The following is a 15807-nucleotide window of genomic DNA, read 5'->3' as shown; positions in this document are numbered from 1 at the left end:
AGTTGTTTTGTGGTACGCACATTCTTTGTGTGTGATAATCCTAAAGGCAGTGTTTCTAGTAGTAATCAAACAGCCTGTAATTATGATACTCAGACTCATAGTTAATAACTTTTTTTGGTTTTATTCTGCATTTCACATATGACAGTCCCAAACCCAACACATGGTTTTGTTTTCTGCCTTTCTTATTCTCTCAGCATCTATGTCAACACATTTTTTCCCAACAGCATATGCAATCTGATCCTTATCTGGTGGGTATACATAGGCCCTCAAAGGTCCTGGCTCTTCTGCATGGGAACCTGAGTCCTTCCTTTCGACTATACCCACGTCTGTCTGTGCTGGGGATCTGCCTTGGTCCCATCACCCTCGAGGTGTCCTTAGGCCAGTAACGCCAAACATGTTATGTGCCAACTCTAAATAAATACAGGGGGCTGCTTGGAGCCCAGGGTTGAAAGTAAGATGGCTGGCTGTGTCTGGGTTCCATTACAAAGAATGCTGTGCTTGACTGGCAATGCCTGCCATGGCAACACCCACTAGACATGTCTGGAATGGGGATACTGGGAGAAGAGGCTACATGCTGGCCACAGGTTACATGGTTTTGTTTTCTGCCTTTCTTATTCTCTCAGCATCTATGTCAACACATTTTTTCCCAACAGCATATGCAATCTGATCCTTATCTGGTGGGTATACATAGGCCCTCAAAGGTCCTGGCTCTTCTGCATGGGAACCTGAGTCCTTCCTTTCGACTATACCCACGTCTGTCTGTGCTGGGGATCTGCCTTGGTCCCATCACCCTCGAGGTGTCCTTAGGCCAGTAACGCCAAACATGTTATGTGCCAACTCTAAATAAATACAGGGGGCTGCTTGGAGCCCAGGGTTGAAAGTAAGATGGCTGGCTGTGTCTGGGTTCCATTACAAAGAATGCTGTGCTTGACTGGCAATGCCTGCCATGGCAACACCCACTAGACATGTCTGGAATGGGGATACTGGGAGAAGAGGCTACATGCTGGCCACAGGTTTAGAAAGGGACAAGGTGTACGTTCCATCCTTGCCGTAGGTGGTTGTTCTGTTTCCCAGGCTGTGTTGTCTCACTGGCCAGGAGGCTGAGGGGGCAGTCTGAAGACCATAGCTGCAAGTGGCTTCCCCAAGCCCTGGATGGGAGAGCGTAAGCCCCAATCTAGAGGGAGCTTGGAAGGGCAGCCTGTGCAGGGCCCTACAGGGGTGTACATGCTGCAGGCCACGCTGGCATTAGCTCCTTGTCCTCTGGAGTCGGTTTCATCCAGGCAAAGCCAGCTGGATGGCTGTCAAAGAGTCAGATACAACTCGGGGGTAAAACCACTTCTCCATGGCACTTGCACAGAAATGACCTTAATCTCTGGATACACTTTCCAAACTAAAAATGTTTCTCTTCTATGTGCTACTGAGAAATCAAAATAGAGTTAAAGGACGGTCTTATTTTAATCAAGTTCCAGAATGAGGACATACAGCTTTGAAAAGCACTGTCTCAGCAGATGATGCAAGGATGTGTGTAAAAGAATGTTTCTAGAAAATACCAAAGGCACCAAATATAACCCCAACTTTGCCTTCTGCTTCTCCTTGATGCCACTCCATACCCCAGGAGGGGAGGCTACTTCGTCCAGCTGACTTTGGGAATGTCATAGTGCTCCGTGAGTGTGTCCAGGTGTCTGTTGAAGTCCTGAGAAAGCCGAGGAGAAAGCCCATGTCAATACAGACCCAAGCAGGGCACTAGGGATACGCAGCACTGCCCACTCCCACTTCTCTACATCCTGCCTCTCCTCAGTGAGCCCCTTCCTCTCAAAGCCACCCTGCCAGGCATTATAGATGCCTGAACCCTGGCCTTGCCCTTATATGACCCTGGGGAGGTTGGGTAAAGCCCCTCCCCACCAACACTCCAATGGCTCCTCTACCAGGCTCCTAGCCTTTGGGCCCAGCCTGGTCCCTACATGGCTCAGTCTCCCCCACCAGCACGTGACTTACCTCTACTCTCTGCTTGTGGGTTTTGGATGCTTTCTTCAGGATCCTTTCCATTTGCTGAAGAGAGGAGAGAAATGGAGGTGAGTCACATGCCTGATGCAGCCCAGGCCAGCACGCGATGGAAGATGAGAGCCCCCAGCCAGCCTGGCTGGAGGTCTCAGGGTGAACACCTCGCCCCTCCCTCAACTCCACTCAGGTGGGTCCAGCAGGGATGCCTGACCATAACACACCCCAGTGGGAACTCACATCAGCTGCCCTTTGGTCTGAGTGGCGGGAAACGTCCGAGCACTGACTTAAGGAGACTCCGCTGGGAGCTGTACATGTGCTTCCTGCATCCTTGGGCAACTGACTGCATTCCCAGTTTGCAGAAAAAGAAAGCCTCAGAAGGGGTCTGAGGAAGGATGATAAATGAGGAAGGAAAAGAGCCTGACACAGAGTAGGTGCTTGAGTGACAGTTCACAGAGCCAAGAGGGTTACAAGATCCAGATCTCCTTGACAAGTATGATTCTGGAACATGCATCCTGTACCACCATGACCTACCCGACTCCTCATGCTTAACACCAATTATACCTGGTATGAGTTAAGAGCGTGGGATGCAGAGCCAGACAGACCTGGGGCCGCACCTGGCTCTACACTTACTAGCTGGGTGACTGTGGCCGACTCACTTTGGTGGCCCCCGCCATGAACCGAGCTGCCTGGTACTGGTGCCCTGGTGCAGTCCTCTGTCGCACTGACTCTGGGTTGGTCCTGTGACATGGTTTACTTAACAGAATGCAGTGCCAGTGCTGGGCTGAAGCTGTAAGGAGACCTAGCAGGTTTTGCCTTGTGTTCTTGGAAGCTAGCCACCATTCGGGAAGCCTGATGACCTTGCTGCAAAGAAAGGACCTGGAGAATGAGATGACATGTGGGGAGGGAGGCCATGGAGGAGCACTGAGGCACCAGACATGTGATGGTGAAGCCATCTTGGATTTCCAGCCCAGATGGGCCTCCAGCCCCAGCTGCCATCTGACTGCACCAGGTTCCAAGGGAGGCCAGCAGAAGAACCACCCAGCTAAGCCCAGGCAACCCACAAAAGCATGAGATCTACTGTAGACTGCCCCCTGGCTGCTCCTCCCTTTCCCTCCTCTTCTCCTTTGCTGCCTCTTTATCTCCCTCTATGTCCAGTCAGCTCCCACCTGGCTGACACTCCCACTCCCTCTGAAGTATCTGCCTTATCCATCCCTGCCCCTTCCTGCTGCTGTGAGCCCATGTGAGGCCTGTGTCTCCTCACAAGAGGCCACACTGACTTGACCAGCTGTCACCAATGCCAGACACTTTGGGGGGCTCTGCCCTCCTTCTTCTCAGTCCATGCACCAAGTTAGAGGGTGTCATGGGTGCTATTGCAAACCCCACTTCACAGACAAGAGAAAATGAGGACCAGAGTGTACAGTGGGTGATGGGGCTGGAAATGCCAAGCTCTGATCCCTTCCACCAGGCTGGAGCCTTCCTTCCAGGAGCTGTCCAGCCTATAAAGCCCACTGTGCTCAATCCAACACTCTTCCACAAGGGAATCTGCATTTCCCAACTGTACCTCGCTTTGTCCACACCTGCTCCCTTCTCTCTCATCCAGCTCATGTACCTCCCTCTCTTCCCCTCTCTCTCTCTCTCTCTCTTCCTGCCCCCCTCTCTCCCTCCACTGGGTCAAACAAAACCCTCAGGAGTATTTCTAGTATTCATTGCCAACAACGAAAACTTCACCTTGACCTTCTACCCTCCAGCTAGAGGCCCATTTCTCCATTCCCTTTGACAGCAAATCTCCCAAGACTTACTTCTAATCCTTGTCTCCATCTCTGCCTTCCCCTGCCCCCACGTGGATCCACTATAATCAGCCTTTCCTCCTTCTCATACCAAATGCCAACTAAGGGCTCTGAGAGAGTGCTCACCCAACTAGACCTCCTGCCAGCATACGACACAGTTGATCACGTCTTCCTTCTTGAAACACTTTCTCCACTCGGCTCCTAAGGACACACTCTCTCCTGGTATCCCTCCGTCCCGTGCTCCTTTGCAGTTTCTTTTCTGCCACCCTCTGATCACCAGGGGTCAGATCCTAGACCTCCTCTGTCACTATCCTTCCTCAAAGGATCTCATGCAGTCCCCAGAGCAATTCGAAATGTTTATCTGGGCCCAGACCTTTCCTCTAAACTGCAGATTCAGGTATCGAACTGTCCACGAGAACTCTCCACTTGGGTTTCTAACAGGCACCTCAAATTTAACTTCTAAAATGAAGATCTTGATTCCCCCACTTTAGAAACCTGCTTTACTTACAGTCCTTCCTGTTTCAGTAAAACAGCACCTTCATTCACCCAGCTTCTCCCACCAAAAATCTTGGTCATCCTTGATTCCTCTTTCCCAGCCCACAGCCAACCCATCAGCTAATCTGGCTGTTCTTCCTTCAAAACCTATCCCAAACCCGATACATTCCATCACCTCCACTATTACTGCCCTAGTCTGAGGGGCCATTATTAGTCACTCTGATGGTTGCATGAGCCTCTCCCCATCTCCACCCCAACTCCAGCAGTAAAATCCCAGTCCTGCCTCTGACTATAACCTTAAGGAACGGGCTTAAGTGCATTCACTTGTTAAATCCTCACCACCTATGAGGTTGGAACTTAAGTCCCACTTTACAGATGAAGAAATTAGGTGTGGGAGGTGAGCCAACCTGTCCAGAGTTACACCACCAACAGTGGTAGAGACAGAATGAGACGCAAGTCTGTCGTGTCAAAGCCAGCGAGTCTCTCTCTCTCTCTCTCTCTCTCTCCTTTTTCTCTTCTATGACTCAATTAGGCCTGGGAGTAATGAGTTAACTTTTTCCTGATGTTACTGGACCAAATCGCCAAGATCACCATTAGCGTTTCTCAGCCTGGGCACTACTGACATTTTGGGCCAGATCAATCTTTGCTCTGGGGGGCGTTGTCTCAAGCACTTCAGGATGTTGAGCAGCATCCCTGCCCACTCCTGCCCCACCCAAGTTGTAACAAACAAAAATGTCTCTAAACATTGCCAAATGTCCTCTTGGGGGTGGAGGTGGGGGACAAAATGGCCCCCAGTTGAGAACCACTGACCTAGACTGATTATTCCCCCCAAACATAATGGGCTGAACGTATCTATCCTATGCTGACCTCTCCTATCCTTCGCCACCCAAACTTATTATTAAGTATTAAGAGAAATCATTTTTCAGAGCCTGAAAATACAACGTATTTGAAGCTGCCAAAGTCGTCATGGGAACACTTCGTGGTGACCTACAGCAGTGAGTATGCCCATTTAATGTCAACAGCTAACATCCATTGAGCACTGACTTTATGCCAGCCTGAGTGCCATTTGCCCGCGTTACCTCATCCAAAGTTCCCATCTCTCTTAAGAGAAAGCATGATCCTGACCCCTACATATGTGGAAACTGAGGCATCAAGAAGTGAGTCACTGACCCAGTGTTACGGGGCAAACGAGCGACAGCGCTGGAATCCAAAGCCGGGTCTCTAGCTCTCCCCTCTGCGGTCCAATCCGGCCAGAAGAACTTCTTGTCCTCGGAGCTCCCCCACCGTGGACTCTTCCTCTCTTTCTCATGCAGCATCTTCTCCCCGGAATTCAGGTCCTCACTGACCGCTTGCCCTCCCCGGAGCGTTCTGGGGTAGACCCCGGTTACGGGTCTCCGGGTCCTGCCTCCGAATCCACCCCAGGAGACCTAGGCCAGCGATGCGGGACATCCCTAGGCTTCCCACCCGCCTTACCCGCTTCTCCTGCATCTTCTCGAAGGCCGCCTGGGCCGGTGTCCGCTTGTCCAGGCCGCGCCGCTTCTCCTCCTCGTTCTTTTTGCTTGTTCCCATCGCTTCCAGCAGTTTCGCCTTGTCTTTGTCCTTCTTTTTCTTCTTCCTGGGAGGGGAGACGGGGTAACGGCGGGTCAGAGGGCTACGCTCCGGGGTCTCAGGAAGAGGCTCAAGGGGACAGCCTCTCGGGACTCACCGCTTAGTCACTCCGAGCTCTGCCACGCCTTTCAGCTTCAAGGGCGCCTTCTGGACCTGCTCGTAGGCCTCCATGGCGCCCGGCTGACGTCCGGAACGTAAAAAGGCCACACTTCCCGATTTTCACCCGAACGCCCGCCTTCCTTCGTTTTGATTGGCCGATCTAGGCTCTGCGCATGCGTATTTGCATCTGGACGTGGGCCACACTTCCGGGTTCAGGGCCGGACTTGGAGAGTCAAGCGCGTCCCCAGCTTCTGCATCCTGTTTCCTGCCACACTTCCGGCTTTGGCGCCCACTTCCAATTTCCCCAGCCTTGGGCACCTAGACCTGGGAAGCGTTTTTGACAAAGCGCCGGTTTTCTAAAACCCAACGTTTTATTGAGTGTTTTGCGCGTGTTTGAATGGTCTGTTCTCCTTTACTGCCATATTTTGAGGGTTCAATAGATAACCTAATTTTGTAAGCCTAATAAGTACTCCTTAGTTTTTCAGCTTTTGGTAAGTGACGGTAGTATGTGAAATATATGTTCGTGGTATTTAAAATAAAAATCGATTTCATTGAGGTACAATTTATAAACAGTAAAATGCACCCATTTAAATTGTAACCTTCCACGAGTGTAGTCACATTTATACACCTATGTAATCGCCTTCAGAATCAAGATAAAGAACATTCCTTCACCCCCAAATTCCTTTGTTCCTCTTTACAGTTAATTCTCCCATCCCTTTCCCCAGGCAACTCCAAATTTGTTTTCTCTCACTATAGGTCATAATGGTCTTTTTAAAAAGTTTCATATATGTGGAGTCATAAAACATGTGTTCTCTTGAGTTAGAGTACTTGCACTGGGCATAGTGTGTTTGAGATTCTTCCTGTTGTTGGGTATAACAGTACTGCATTTTTATTGGTAAGTGTTATTCCATTGTAACTGAGTAGGACCCTTCCTGGAACACACCCTGCCCCACCCACTCATACACCGTGTCTTCTGCCTGCCTCTCGTTTGTAGAAGAGCTTTAGCCTCCTAGGCTGTCCCCAAGTTCCAAAGTGTAAATTTAATCAGAGAAGTGAGACAATGCAGAAAGAAAGTAAGACAAAGTAATAATAGTGTAGCCATTAAACAAAGTCAAGGGGACTTGCCTGGTGGTCCAGTGGCTAAGACTCTGAACTCCCAATGCAGGGAGCCTGGATTCGATCCCTGGTTGGGGAACTAGATCCCACATGCATGCCGCAACTAAGAGTCTGCATGCCGCTACTAAGACCTGGTGTAGCCAAAATAAATAAATAAATACTTTAAAAAAAAAAAAAACAAAGTCAAGGACATTTAGTTCCTCCTCAAGGGCTACAGGTAATATTCTGAGCCATACACTTTGAGGGTTTCCCCACCAGGTAGAAGAAGTTAACTGTATGCTGACCACAAGCACATAGATCCCAGACCTGTTGGAACCAGAAGATTGATGATGTTGACTCCCAATTGCCTCATGACCAACCAATCAGAAAAAGGTCCATGAGCTGATCACATACCCCACAATCCCCCTTCCTCACACTGTCATTAAAAATCTTTCCCTGAAAGCCTTCAGGGAGTTCAGGCCTTTTAAGCACTAACTACCTGGACTCCTTGCTTGGCACCCTGCAATAAACTCTACACTTTCCTTCACCACAATCCAGTGTCAGTAGATTGGCTTTACTGCACACAAGCAAGCGGACCCAAGTTTGGTTCGGTAACACCATTATATATAAATGTATTCAACTTGCTTAGCCACTCACCTGTGGATAGATATCTGGGTTGTTTCCAGTTTGTGGCTATAATGAATAGAGCTTTTGTGAACATAGTATATATCTTTGTATGGACATATTTCTCATTTCTCTTGGGCTCACTCCAGATGCCTTTGCTTCTTGAGGTAGAATTGTAGCAAGATTTGGTTTTCCTCAGAATACAATGTTGACTCCCAGCCACTCTGGCTTTGAGGCTGTGATAAGAGAAAATAGTTGCAGAAGGTGTACCAAAAAACCTGATCTAATAGTGTCATAACACTTGGGACTCCAGTGAGTTGGGCTTTTAATTCCCTGATATCACAAGTAATTTGTTTGTTGAATAAGCAGAACTATTGTCATAACCAAAATACAGTTCTATCTTTGTTTCCTTCCATTCTTTTAAATATTATATTTTTCAATGTGGATCATCTTCCTCTGCCCTGGATGAAAATGCTGTCAGCCCCATGGCTCTCCTCTCATTTTTTCATGTGACGTAGAGGAAACTCACTTTATGTAGTAAATAAGCCTCAATTCAATAAATGGAAAGACCTCAAATGGAGTCACTTATACTAAGTGCCACATCACCAAACTGAGACTTAATTACAGTTTTGGCTCTTCCAGAAATGGAATCTCAAACTAGTCAATCAGGAATTGCCTGGTCAGCACTAGTTGGGTCATCTGCCTGATAGACTCCTACCATCCCCTAAAGAAAAGTAACCTTGCAATAACCAACCAGGTAAATAGCATAAAACATAAAATGTACCATGGTAACCACTTTAAATCGTACAACTCATCAACATTAAATGCATTCACGATGTTGTGTATCTTTTTTTTTCAGATTACAAAAGATATACAAACATTAATTGTGGAATATGTAATAGAAAAAAATACAGAGAAACCCAAAGAAGACAGAAATTGCTCCCATCCAGAAAAAAAAAAATCTGTTAGTGTTTTGATTTCTTTATTTCAGTCTATTATTATTTATAATTTTAAAAAATAAAAATGGGATCTTATTCTATACTTGCTTTGTCACTGACCCTTGCCCCATCAGAATACTGTGACTGCTTTCATGTATTGAGTTAAAAATTTTACCATTGGATTTTTTTTTTTTTTTTTTTTTTTTGCGGTACGCGGGCCTCTCACCGTTGTGGCCTCTCCCGTTGCGGAGGGTCGCGCAGGCTCAGCGGCCATGGCTCACGGGCCCAGCAGCTCCGCGGTATGTGGGATCTTCCCGGATCGGGGCACGAACCTGCGTCCCATGCATCGGCAGGCGGACTCTCAACCACTGCGCCACCAGGGAAACCCTATCATTGGGTTTTTAACACTGAGAGAAACAGGGAATAAGCCCCAAATCTCCCATAATCCTTTGCTGACATTAATATACATGTATAAATCCACATGTTCCGTGTAAGGAAACCACACAGTAAAAAAAAAAAAAAGGTTAAAAGAAAGAAAGAAAAAGGAAAACAAAAAAGTAGAAGCTTCCCTTCCCACCTCCTGCCAAAGCGATTAACAAGTTCATTTTGATCCTTTGCAGCACAAAATGTGTATATGCCAACATATATGTAAATATATCTATATCTATATATCTATATATATCTTTGCGATGTTCTTTTATTTCTGCCTTCAGCTTTTCACTTATCAAAATGTCTTGAAGCTCTTTACAAGACAGCAGGTACACTTCCACCCCATCTTCCTCAAAGCTGGATGTCCTGTGGCTGAGTGAAGCCCTCCCCAACCAATGACCATTTAGGTGCCCACAAATCTTATCTGACTTTTGCAAGTGGCCTGGATCTGTAGCAGTGGAATTGCTGAGTCCAAGAGTATGTGCATTTGTGCATTTAAATTTGGACTGCTGTTGCCCAAATTGTGCCAGGGACCTTTTTTGGAGGGCATTATGGGGGTGGAGGAGAGAGAAGAAGAGAGAAGCAAGCGCCCCCAAATCTAGAGGGGGTCAACAAAGGAGGGCACGATGCCTGTCTATTCCCATTCTACCTGCAGGGGGCAGCAAACGACTGTCCAATTCTCCAGCCATAGGCTCAACCTTTGGCGAACCGGAATTGATGAGATCGCCAAGAAAGGAGTGGATGTAAATATATATACATAACAGATTCACTTTGTTGTACTCCTGAAACTAACATAACATTGTAAATCAACTGTACCCCAATACAAATTTTAAAAAAAGAAAAAGAAAGAACGGGCTTCCCTGTGCCAGTGAATGGGGGCGACCAAGTGGCGCCAGCTTACTTGTGGGGCTGTCCACGACAGAATCAACTCTGCAGGGAGGGACAGGACAGATTCAGGTGTGGAAATCTGTCCTCTCCAAGCCAACCCAGCAGCCTTGGAGCTCCTTTTGGGCACTTCCAAGGCTGTGTGCCCTGACCTCTCTGAGCTTCTCTTTCCTCTTTTATAAAATGGGAGTGATGATGATGATAACAACAACAACTAATACTTTATATGGCCTCATATGGAGATCATCGAATTTACTCTCACAGCCACCCTATTATGTAAACCATCCTGATTTTATAGGTCGGGAAACTGAGGCACAGACATAATCCAGTGCACACTGAGTAGTGTTTGATCCTTGCTTTTGTCAACAACTATGAGGCCTCCACTCAAATTAGATGCATCACTATTTTATAAACCTTAAGAAAGTGTTTTTCAACCTTCCCCCCCCACTTATTCCCCCCTAAAGAGACCATTTTAATTTAATTTAATTAGAGAAGTTAAATGCTGATGAATAAGATTTTGCCAGGGAGGGTTAAGCTTTGGAGGGCCACAAACCACTGAAATATCTAAGATTTTTTTGTCACCTCCTCCCTCCAAACCAATTTTCACCCCCTTGGGGGCAGTATTACCCCCATTGATAATTTCTGTTCGAAGAGGGAAAATGTGACAAGTGAACTATGACACAGTGTTTTTGATCCCTTAAAATTTTTATTTTATATCCTTTTAAAGAGTCTTGAGATTTTCATTATATGCTACTGCTGTGTATCCATACAAAGAAAACCAGTAAATCAGTTAAGGCTTCCTAAATGTCTTCAGAGTATACTCTTCAAAATCACTTTCCAACTCTAGGTTGTCAATGCCTGTGCTTTATCACATGACATCTCCCTCTGTGCCATCAAGGACTCCAGTAAGGAGCATTTCTTTAAGACAATCCGCACTGTTTCCAAAGAATAGGGTATGGAAAGGGAAAAAACATAGGTTATGGTGGGAAAACATGGGACATATCGCCTTCCAAGTGCTCAAAGCCAGCGTTGTTGGTGACATGGTATGGCTCCTGGTATGATGTGATGATGAAACTGAGCAGGACCCTGCAGGGCCTTCCTGGGGACACACCCCATGTCCTCCACCTCTTGTTTGTAGACAAGCTTTAGCCTCCTATGCCTTCCCCAAGTTCCAAAGAGCAAACTTAATCAGAGAAGTGAGAAGATGCAGAAGCAAAAGAAAACAGTCAAGTGAAACAAAATAATAATAGTTTAGCCATTAAACAAAGTAAGGGACCTTTGGTTCCTACCTCAAGGTCTATAGATAATATTCTGAGCCATATCCTTGAGTTGTTTTGCAGATACTAAAACCCCTACCAGATGGAAGACGTTAACTGCATGCTGACCACCAGCACATAGATCCCAGACCGGTTGGAACCAGGTTGATGATTGACATTCCCCAAATACCTCCCTGCTACCTCACCACCAACCAATCAAAAGACATACACGAGCTGATCCCACACCCTATGACCCTCTCCCTCACCTTGCCTTTAAAAACACTTCCCCAGGGCTTCCCTGGTGGAGCAGTGGTTGAGAGTCTGCCTGCTGATGCAGGGGACGCGGGTTCGTGCCCTGGTCCAGGAGGATCCCACATGCTGCGGAGCGGCTGGGCCCGTGAGCCATGGCTGCTGGGCCTGTGCATCCGGAGCCTGTGCATCCGGAGCCTGTGCTCCGCAACGGGAGAGGCTGCAGCAGTGAGAGGCCCGCGTACCGCAAAAAAATAAAACAAAACAAAAAAAACCACTTCCCTGAAAGCCATCTGGGAGTTCAGGTCTTTTGAACATGAGCTGCCCATTCTTCTTGTTTGGCCCTGCATTGGGCACCTTGCAAAAAACACTGAACTTTCCTTCAGCGAGACCTGTTGTCAGTAGATTGGGTTTGCTGCATGCAGGCAAGCAGACCCAAGTTTGGTTCAATTACAATGAAGAAGGGCAAATGAGGTGTTTCCTGTTTGGGGCTATTATGAATAAAATAGCCATTATAGGTTTTTGTGTGAATGTAAGTTTTCATTTCTCTGGGGATTGCCCATGAGTGCAAGTTCTGAGTCATATGGTAGTTGCATGTATTTTATTTTATTTTATTTTATTTTATTTTATTTTATTTTATTTTATTGTGGTAAGAACACTTAACTTGAGATCTACCCTCTTAACAAAGTGTATACTACATTATTGTTGGCTAGAGATACAATGTTGTCCAGCAGATCTCTGGAGCTTATTCATCTTGCATGATTGAAACATTATGCCTATTGATTAGTACGTCTCATTTCCTCCCCCAAGTCCCTGCCAACCATTTCTACTCTCTGCTTCCAAGAATTTATTTTAGATATCTCATATAAGTGGAATCATGCAGTGTTTGTCTTTCTGTGACCAGTTTATTTCCCTTAGCAAACATCCTCAAAGTTCAACCATGTTGTCACATATTGCAGAATTTCCTTCTTTTTACAGGTTGAATAATATTGCATTGTTTATATATATACCACATCTTTATCCATTCATTCATCGATGGACTTTCAGGCTGTTTCCATATTGTGGGTATCGTGAACAGTGCTACAATGGACATAAGAATGCTAACATCTCTTCAAGGTCCTGATATACATTCTTTTAGATGTATACCCAGAAGTGGGATTGCTGGATCATATGGTAGTTCTATTTTTAATTTTTGAGGAACCTCCATACTGTTTTCCACAGAGGCTGCACCATTTTGCATTCCCACTCACAGTGTGCAAGGGTTCCAATTTCTCCACATCCTTGCCAACACTTGTTTTTTGTGTTTTTTTGTTTTGTTTTGTTTTTGCAGATGTGAAGTGATATCTCATTGTGGTTTTGATTTGCATTTCCCTGATGATTAGTGACATGCAGTATTGTTATTATGATTCTGAGTTCTATAGCCTATATTATTATTGGGTTTTTTTTTGGCTGTGTTGGGTCTCCTTTGCTGCACGTGGGCTTTCTCTGGTTGTGGAGAGCGGGGGCTACTTTTCTTACAGTGTGCAGGTTTCTCATGGCAATGGCTTCTCTTGTTGTGGAGCACGGGCTCTAGGCACACAGTCTTCAGTAGTTGCAGCACACGGGCTCAGTAGTTGTGGCACACAGGCTTTGTTGCTCCGTGGCATGTGGGATCTTCCCAGGCCAGGGATCGAACCCGTGTCCCTTGTATTGGCAGGCGGATTCTTAACCACTGTGCCACCAGGGAAGCCCTATAGCCTATATTATAAGGGGATTTAAAAAGACCTCCTTGTTCCCCATTGCCTGGTTGAAGTCCAGGATATACTATAAGGTATTGTTGCTTATAGTTTATCATAATAAAGCTGAAATTGATCTATGCCAAGATAAAATTAATTTATTTATACCATGAAAAATGATTTCTTGGAAATGCAAAAAAGAAAAAAATTCCATCATTGGAGTTGGTGTATCAGAGAAGTAACCTCTAATGGCAGACATGAGCAGCAGCTTAATTAACAGTTATTAATTAACTTAATCATAGTTAGTGCTTGCTGAGCCCCTACATACAGCACTGGCTGGCTTGCTGTCTCTCAACTGTGTGATGCTTGCTCCATCCAGCCTCAGGGCCTTTGCACTTGCTGTTCCCACTGCCAAGGACTCTCTTCCCACTCAGCTTACTTCCCACTCACTTCCTTCCAGTCACTACTCATATGTCACCCCAACAGAGGTGCCTTCCCTTCCTAATCTACATAGCTCACCCTCATCTCTATCTCTGCCCTGTTTTATTTTTCTTCTTAGAACTTAGCCCTCCTGACTAATTATGTGTTTATTTGGTTGCTTGCTCACTGGAATGTGAGATCCATGAGATCAGGAACTCATTTTTTTCACGAATGTATTCCCAGGACCTAGGACAGCACCTGGCACACAGTACATGTTCAACCATTAATTGAACATTAATTAATTGGGGGGGAGTTACATAATCAATTCACAACGTGTTTGATGGGGTCAGGCATAGGAATTTGGACTTCAACCATGAGGCATTGGGGAGCAAGGAGGTCTTTAAAAATTAGTTTTGTTATTGTCTTCATTTAAAAAATGTATGGACAAGCAATAAAATTCACCCTTTTTGTGTACAGTACTATGAGTTTTCACAAATGAATACAGCCATGTCACCAACACTACAATCAAGATATAGAACAGTTCCATCACCCCCCAAATTCCCTCGTTCCCCCTCCCATCCCCCAGCCCCTGGCAACCATTAATATATATTCTGTTCCTATAGTTTTGTCTTTTTGAGAATGTCACATAAGTGGAATCATCTAGTAGATGTCTTCTTGACTCACTTGAAAGAAGTGAGGCTTCTTTCACTAAGTGTAATGCATTTGAGATTCATTCACATCGTGCATATCAATAGTTCATTCTTTTTAATGGCTAAGTAGTATTCTATTGTATGGACAAACCACAGTTTGTTTATCCATTCCCCAGGTGAAGGACATTTGTGTTGTTTCCTGGTTTTGAAGGTTATGAATAAGGCTCCTATAAAAATTTATGTACAAATATTTTTTTAAAAGCTGAAATATAATTCACATACCATAAAAGTCACCCTTTAAAGTGCACAATTCAGTCACATTGAGTACATTCACAATGTTGTGTAACCTTCACCACTATTCAATTCCAGAACATTTTCATCACCTCAAAAAGAAACCCCATACCCATTAGAAGTCACTCCCCATTCCCCCTTCCTCAGCCTCTGGCAACCATGTATCTATTTTCTGTCTCTATGGATTTGCCTTTTCTGGACATTTCAGATAAATGGGATCATACAACATGTGACCTTCTGTGTCTGGCTTCTTTCACTCAGCATAATGGTTTTGAGGTTCATCCACATCATAGCATGAATCAGTGCATCATTCCTTGGTATGACTGGATAATATTCCATTGTATGGATAGACCGCAATTTCTTTATCCATTCACCCACTGATGGCCATTTGGGTTGTTTCTACTTTTCTTTCATGTACAAGTTTTTATTTGGACATATATTTTCAATTCTCTTCACCTAGGAGTAAAAATTGCTGGGTCATATGGTAGGTATAAGTTTAACTTTTTAAAGAACTGCCAGACTGTTTCCCAAAGCGGCTGCACCATTTTACATTCCCACCAGCAGTGTATGATGTTTCCAATATCTCCACATCCTGGCTAACTCGTGTTATTGTCTGTCTTTCTTAGTATAGGCATCCTAGTGGGTGTGAAGTGGTATCTCACTGTGGTTTTGATTTCCATTTACCTAATTACTAGTGATGTCCAGCATCTTTTCACGTGCTTACTGGCCATTTGTATATCTTTTTTGGAGACATGTCTGTTCAAATCCTTTACCATTTTGTTTTGTTTTAATAGACTTTGGTTTTAGAGAAGTTTTAGGTTCACAGCAAAATTGAGAAGAAGGTATTCAGAGTTTTCCCTTACATCTCCTGCCCCACTAATGCACAGCCTCCCCAGATATCAACATCCCCCACCAGAGTGGTGCATTTGTCACAGGTGATGAACCTACATTGACCCAGCATCAGCCAGAGTCCATAGTTTAATTAGAACTTACTCTTCATGTTGTACATTCTGTGGGTTTGGACAAATGTATAACGATGCATAGCCATCGTTATAGTATCATACAGAGTAGTTTCACTGCCCTAAAAATCTGCTGTGTTTCACCTGTTCAACCCTCCCTCCCCCCAACATTTGCCCATTTTTTTCTTGGGTTATTTGTCTTTTTGTTGTAAACTTCTAATAGTTCTTTATATAGCTTGGAGACTAGTACCTTACCAGTTATATGATTTGCAAATATTGTCTCTATTTCGTGGGCATATACAGGTT

General features: G+C 45.3%; 1 protein-coding gene across 1 annotated transcript; it reads right to left on the bottom strand.

Moving 5' to 3' along the window:
• Nucleotides 1-1436: 1436 nt before the first annotated feature.
• Nucleotides 1437-6106, bottom strand: FAM32A (family with sequence similarity 32 member A). The gene is made up of 4 exons (XM_007104969.3): nt 5989-6106; nt 5757-5898; nt 1996-2049; nt 1437-1693 (listed from the first exon to the last, which is right to left on the bottom strand). The coding sequence occupies exons 1-4, from the start codon at nt 6060-6062 to the stop codon at nt 1625-1627; spliced, it is 339 nt and encodes a 112-aa protein (XP_007105031.1). The 5' UTR covers nt 6063-6106; the 3' UTR covers nt 1437-1624.
• Nucleotides 6107-15807: the final 9701 nt, after the last annotated feature.

Source organism: Physeter macrocephalus, chromosome 2 (assembly GCF_002837175.3).
Source record: "Physeter macrocephalus isolate SW-GA chromosome 2, ASM283717v5, whole genome shotgun sequence".
NCBI classification, from domain to species: domain Eukaryota; kingdom Metazoa; phylum Chordata; class Mammalia; order Artiodactyla; family Physeteridae; genus Physeter; species Physeter macrocephalus.
Note: the sequence above shows the minus strand (reverse complement) of the source record. Positions and strands in the feature narration are given on the sequence as shown.